Below are 7,006 nucleotides of genomic sequence, written 5' to 3'. Positions count from 1 at the left end.
ATGTAGCCAGGGTCGCTTCCTTGCACAGCATAGTACGCCAACGTCGATGCCCCGACGATGGCGAGCAGCGTGCGAATCTCATGCCAATTCCACTCCCACGTCTTGTCACGGCGTGTGATCCGGAGCGACGATCCAGGTATTTCCAGCAGTAGACAGAACAGCATTGCTTTCACGATTGGACATCCGACGCGATATGCCCATTTCTACATTTGTATCGTTAGCCACACGACGTTCACGTGCTCGTGGCGACGTACATAGTGCTTGATTGCCTTGGATTTTGACGGCAGCTGCTCCTCGGATGTCATGTTTGCGGCGGCGATGAAATCATGGAAACTTGCAATGAAAACGCCTGGGTATCCGTATCCGGATAACCACAACCTGCCCCCGACATGCAGCACGATGACGCAAGGAATCGGCGCTTCGGGTCTCGACAGCGTCGAACCAACCCATGGAGGGACTCGAGGCGCGGCGCAACCAAACGAGGCATGCTCTGGGGCCGTGAAGGTTTCTATCATGCCACGTGCCGTGCAAAGGCGCCAAGCACGTTTTTGCCACATCAATGCGCTCGTAGACGCCTCGTCGAGTTGTAGGCAGGGAGCGCGCAGGGATCATGCGGCTCTAGTGGCCGTCGAGCACCCATGAGCCTGAGGAACGTGGCATTTGTCCTGCATAGAAACTTGTCATGACGTGGCACGCTGAGGGAGAGGGTGGTGTGCTGCGTGTCGTCCTTCATTCGTCACAGCCAATCCAAATCGCCCATGCAGTTCGGTGCGCGTTCTGATTGGCTTGATGAAATCCGACCAATCACAGGTCGCCAATGAGCAATCCTGGCCCATTCTTGGCAGTGCATCGAACAAGATGGTGGCGCTGCGGCGGGCTCCGCTCGTCCAGACGCTGCTCCTGGACAACTACGACTCGTACACGTACAACCTGTTCCAGATGCTGTCGCAAGTCAACGGCCTCGAGCCCGTCGTGTACACGAACGACGCGTTCGACGGCGACTGGGACGTCGCATTCGCCACGTTCTTGAAGCATGTCGATCGAGTGCATGCGCTGCATCGACATGTTGAGATTCGTGTGAACATCGTGCTATCGCCTGGTCCTGGCACTCCAACTAAAGTGAAAGACTTTGGTCTGTGTGCTGCGGCGATTGCAAGATCGCCGCACGTTCCGATCCTCGGCGTGTGCCTGGGTCACCAAGGAATGGCGCACTTCTATGGCGGCAAGGTCGAGCGCGCGCCGACCGTCATGCATGGTCGCACCAGTCGCATCCAGCAACTTGCTGATAAAGCCGACCCGTTCTTCTTTGGCATCCCACGGACATTTGACGTGGTGCGGTATCACTCGTTGTTGGCGGTGTCGCTCCCTGTCGGTACGCTCGAAATCTTGGCCACCACGACAGAAGATGACCTGGTTATGGCGTTCAAGCACCGGGAATTGCCTCACTACGGTGTGCAATTCCACCCCGAGTCTGTTTGCAGCGAGTTTGGGTACCAGATGCTGCAGAATTTCCGTGACATTTCAACGGAGGCGCCGTGCCAGATCTGTCCACTACACCACGCGCCATCGGTCCCATTGAACGAGCCGGCAACTTGCTCAGCAATTAAGGTCCCGGTCGTGCAACCAGAACTCTCTCCACCGTCCTCTGCGACGCACCACGTTCTCGTCGAAGCATTGATTGCCGTTGACGTCGCCACTGAAGACGTGTTCGAACAACTCTATGGCACCTCGAGGCATGCATTTTGGCTCGACAGCAGCAACGGCGCGCGTTTTTCGTTCATGGGAGACGCTGCTGGCCCGCTGGCCACGCACGTGGCGTACGACAGATGGACTAACACCGTGACAACTGCCCATGGCTCGTCGACAGAGTCCATTTTGGACTACATTCGGCGCGAACTGGCCGCCATTCGCATCGTCGACGACACCGCACTGCCATTCGATTTCCGAGGGGGGTTCGTGGGATACTTTGGCTATGAAGTGCTTGGCGTGGGCGACAAGAGCGATCTGGCGGTGCATCCGCCGCCCGACATGGCGGTCCCCGACGCCTCGTTCTTGTTTGCCGATCGAGTTGTCGTCCATGACGCCGTCACTCGACAGTACTACGTGCTCGTTGTCACGACCGCTAAACACTTGACCGCGTCCAAGGAATGGATGGCTTCCACAGCGGCAAGAATACGCACGATGATGCCTTCCAAGGGACGTCCAGCCGACTCGTTCGACCATCCCATCGTGTTCCGCCCGTCGCGATCCCGCCCGACCTATGAAGCCAATATCGCGACGGTCCTCTCGGAAATTCAAGCGGGGGAAACGTACGAAGTGTGCCTGACAAACCAACTCATTGCGAACGTGTCCATCGGCAACCCGCTGGGGTTTTACAAAACTCTGCGCCGCCTCAACCCGGCGCCGTTTGCGGGTTACCTGACGACACCTCGATTCAGTGTGTGCAGCTCGTCCCCCGAGCGATTCGTGTCGGTCAACAAGCACAAGCACATGGAGTCCAAACCCATCAAGGGGACGCGGAAGCGCGCCGCCGATCCAGACGAAGATGCCGCTGTCGCCGCGGAACTCGCAGCGTGCGTGAAAGACCGCGCCGAAAACATGATGATCACAGACTTGGTGCGGAATGATTTCGGGCACGTGTGCACCGTCGGGTCCATCCATGTGCCAACGCTGATGCAAGTCGAATCGTTTGCGACTGTCCACCAACTCGTCACGACCGTCCGAGGTCAGCTCCGCCCCACGGCCAGTGTCGTCGATGCCATCGAAGCCACGTTCCCCGGAGGCTCCATGACGGGCGCGCCAAAGAAGCGAACCATGGAGCTGATCCGCCGCGTGGAGCAGCATCCCCGTGGCGTGTACTCGGGGGCCCTCGGCTACCTCTCGATAAACGGAGCAGCCGACCTCAACATCGTCATCCGAACTGCCGTCGTGACGCATAACCACGTAACCATCGGGTCGGGCGGCGCGATCGTGGCCCTCTCCGATACGGACGACGAGTACGACGAGATGCTGCTCAAGACACAGGCGCTGCGGTCTGCGCTGGCAGCGTACACGAACCAGCCCGTCACTGTCGACGTCTCGACATCGTTCTACAATCTGTAGGAGTGTAGACAACGACCTGTTCCAGTAATGAACCTCGCCAGAGGAATTCGATTCTCGGTACTGCGCCGCATCCAGAGCCTCCCACCACGAGGCGTCCGGCGTGCTTGATGCAAGCACTGTCGTGCGAATGGCACATGGCCCCGCATGTCCTCGGATCATTTCTGGACTTCGCGCGGTGCGTTGGGATAGCCAACGGTACACCGCTTTTTGACCAAGCTGACCAACTAGTCCTCACGCCCCTCCGCACTCGATGCACCGTCGACTCGGACATGGTTTGCCCTCAACCACTCGCCCAACCACCATGACAGCACACAAGGACCAAGACCACCCCCACCACATTGCACTTCAAACGTGTGGTGTGGGCTGTACTATGACGCTATCTGCGCATGGAGCGACGGCAGGGGTCGTCGCGATGGAATCCCCCAGTAGCTCTGACCTCAGCGGAGATTCGATGCCTTGGACAATGCACTTTGCCCTTTTGTGCACAATGCCCCGATGTACAACTCGATGTACCAGACACACACGCCGTCGGCATCCCCGAGAGACTTGTACGGCCCTTCTACCAGAATGTTGCAGCCGACTCACACCAGCATGGAGTAGTCGATCTTACGACCCGCCCGCGAGGCATGGCGCTTCCCACGGCGTTCACCTTCACAAGCCCACTCATGTCAGCCATTTCATCGGTGCAAGGCCGGCATATCCTCATGGCAAGCTGTCCACCACTGCATCCACACCATGCGCATTCGCGCGCGCCGTTAGCCACAAACACCCACATGGCTCCCACCACTCGACATTCAATCATACACCTGGAATCCCAGAATTTTCTTCGCAAGGCAACAACGAAGGGGCAAACTAACGTACCCCTGGGAGGGGCTCGGCCTTTTAGTCCACCAGCCCCATGTCCCGACGAGAGGACGAAGGCTGGATCCGCGCTTTCGTCGGGGGGTGCAGCCGGCCTCCCCGGTGACAAGGCTGCACAACGTGGTTGGCACACATTCGGACGATTGAAATTCATGTGGGGGCTCCCCCTTGCTACGGGGGAATTGGGCTTGAGTCCTGCGCCTCAGTTCCTTTGCAGGCTCGTGACCAACTCGACACACACTGGAAACCATGGCCCCGTGGCGCCGACGTTGCATACGCCAGGATGCGGGGCTTGGGACTTGGAAGTACCACGGCAAGGCGCCGCGCGGCATCATGAATATCCAGTGCTGCGTGGCCGGGACCAGCATTTCTTGACACAGGAATGATAACTCTGTAGAGCGGCCTCGCAGGCACCGTCGACGATACGGCGCGCGACCGGCTGGTCGTTCCATCCGTGCGCTTCCCTCTTCCATTGATTCCCACTTCCGCTTTTGCCACGTGCTGGTGCAAACCAGCAATGGTATTTCTCGTGTCGCTCTTTTCGATCGCTGCGGCTTTGGTTGCTGCTGCCGGTTTCGACGACATCCAATTCCCCACCGACGACGCCGCCGTCGACCGGAGCTCCCCTTCGTCGTCATGGCTGCCCCGCCCCGATCAGTCCCTGGATGTCAGTCTCCCTGTGGACTCGCACATCCTTGACAAGCATGCCGCGCCGTGTATGATCACGCTCGTCGACAACCACACGTATGCGTTTTCGTACGACAAGCCGTACCAGGGCACGTTTGACGCTGCCTCGTGCTACAACGATCCCGACTATTCGCTTGTGTACGTCCGATACAAAGCCAACGTCGATCCTGGCCGCCAGTTCGATCGCCTCGCCGCCGTCTGGGTCGGTCCCCACGCCATCCTGCGCACAACGACCCAGGAACCGAATCGAGTCGTGGGGCCGCACTGGGAAATCTTTCGCGAGATCTCGCAGTACCGGTCATTGTTTGGCACGACCGGCAACGTGACGGCATCGCTCGACAACGTGGTCAACAGCGTGTACACGAGCCACTTTTACGTGACGGTCACGGTCGAGTTTTACAAAAAGGACCCGGCGCACGACGTCGTCCAGCGCGTCCCGTCCGCGCCGGACCAGATCATCCCGGTCTTCAAGCCCCACAGCACGTACCCGTGGTTTCACGTCCAGCCAAACACGGTCGGGCGAAACTACAACCTCGTCACGTTCCCCAAGAACGTGGACGGGCTGTACTTGGAGCTGTTCACGTCGCACCACGGGTGTGACGAGTTTTACTACGCCAACCCGACGGACGAGGTCAAAGCGGCGGTCGGCGCCGACTGCGCGGGAGGTGCGTTCCGCGAAGTCCAGGTCCTGCTCGACGACGACATCGTTGGCGCGGTGTGGCCGTTTCCGTTAATCTACACGGGCGGGATCAGTCCCGCGATGTGGCGCCCGATCGTGGCCGTGGGCGCATTCGAAGCCCCCACGTACATCGTCGACCTGACGCCGTTCCTGGCCAACGTGCTCGACGGGAAGCCGCACAACGTGAGCTTTGCCATCGGCAACGGCCATGACTACTGGCCCACGAACGGCAACCTGCTCGTATACGTCGACCACGACGTGGAAGCGACCGTCGCGACGCTCGACAAGAGGGTGTTTCAACGGCACGTCGTTCCCGACGTGGCGACGACAGGCCACGGCGCAAACGTCACAATCCACACGACGGCCGAGCGCGACGTCTACGTCAAGGCCACGATTGCGAATGCCCAAGGCATCCGCACGTACAGCGTCAAGCAAAAGTTCGCCTTCGTCAACCAGCAAGTGTACTCGAACAATGCAAACGACCAAACGTTCAACCAGCGCACGACGACTTTGACAACGACCACGATCAAGTTTGACGACGGCACCAAGACGACCAAGTACTACATGGAGGACTACCCGCTGTCCGGGGAAACCAAGTACAGGTCGTATGTGGCTAGCAAGGCAGCGGGCCGTGTGGACGGGATGGAAGGCACGGCGGACGCTGTCGACATTCCGCCGTTTCGAGCGCCGCGCATCCAGGACGGCGAGCCCATGGCCCGCGGTAACACTATCATGGCCGACTACTACAAGTACAACGTGTCGATCCAACACGACCTGCGCCAAAAGCTGCGCATCGACGGCAACAAGGATGCCTTTCGCCTGGGGGTGGACGAGTACGAGCTCACGATTGCTCAAACCGCACGTGCCCAAATCGATTCTCGCGTCGGGTTCAACGCGACCACGTCGGTGTCGCTGGCCGCGTCCAACTGGACGGGATGCTACTCCCACGACGTGGCGAGCTCGTCCGGCAACTACACCAAGTACTACGAAGGTCGCAAGTGTCCCCACTTGTACGTTGAGTCTGTCGAGGAGGCCGACGAAGGCGATCTCTAAGCGCATGGAATATATATGTGTGTGAACAGAGTCGAAAACGGTGTGCTTCTGTTGGGGCCATCTCGTGCCATGTCAGTGCAAGGATCGAGTCGGGGGGCGTGCCTCCAACACGACGTGGTGGATTGCAAGCTCTCGCTCGATCACGTCCATGGAGAGACAAACGGCCCAACCAACTCTTGTGGGCAGTTTGGTCGTATCGATTCGTCCGCTCGTTCACCAATGCCTCTCTTTCCCGCGCCGGAGGATGCCCTCCACCACCATCTCGAAGCCCCATCCCATGCAACTGGATCTTCCAACCGCACATTGACATGCATCGACGGCGGGTACACATCTCGTCGTAACGCGAGGATCCTTCCAGGGCATTGCTGCCCACATTTCTCCATGAATTCCGCCCCTCGCATGCGAGGACATGTGGCTGGTTTGAGGAGACGCATCCAACGAGAGATTCGACTTGAGGTGTGGGCGACGAGTCCGCCCTCAGCCAGACACACGCCAGGGAAACGTGTTGGCCACAAGGGCACTTGCCATGTCGATACCAACCCTCGGCTGATGTTTGCAATCAAAGGGGGCGTGAAGGTGGAGCGATTCGGCTAGAGCAGGGGGCGCAGTAGGCATAGCTAGGAT

General features: G+C 59.1%; 2 protein-coding genes across 2 annotated transcripts; both read left to right on the top strand.

Annotated features, from left to right (window-relative positions):
• Positions 1-846: 846 nt before the first annotated feature.
• On the top strand, positions 847-3,158 carry H310_10421 (aminodeoxychorismate synthase, component I). Its single transcript, XM_008876807.1, has one exon. It carries the CDS (start codon positions 859-861, stop codon positions 3,100-3,102), a length of 2,244 nt encoding a protein of 747 aa, XP_008875029.1. The 5' UTR covers positions 847-858; the 3' UTR covers positions 3,103-3,158.
• Positions 3,159-4,480: 1,322 nt separating this feature from the next.
• Positions 4,481-6,382, top strand: H310_10420 (hypothetical protein; the record flags this gene model as incomplete). The annotated part of the gene is made up of 1 exon (XM_008876806.1): positions 4,481-6,382. The coding sequence occupies one exon, from the start codon at positions 4,481-4,483 to the stop codon at positions 6,380-6,382; it is 1,902 nt and encodes a 633-aa protein (XP_008875028.1).
• Between the last annotated feature and the right edge of the window lie 624 nt (positions 6,383-7,006).

Source organism: Aphanomyces invadans (assembly GCF_000520115.1).
Source record: "Aphanomyces invadans strain NJM9701 unplaced genomic scaffold supercont1.26, whole genome shotgun sequence".
Classification (NCBI taxonomy): domain Eukaryota; phylum Oomycota; class Saprolegniomycetes; order Saprolegniales; family Verrucalvaceae; genus Aphanomyces; species Aphanomyces invadans.
The sequence above is the reverse complement of the archived record's forward strand: the minus strand, read 5'-3'. Positions and strand labels throughout refer to the sequence as shown.

Coding starts and splice junctions, on each gene's coding strand:
- H310_10421 (XM_008876807.1), top strand. CDS start 859: ATGGTGGCGCTGCGGCGGGCTCCGCTCGTCCAGACGCTGCTCCTGGAC.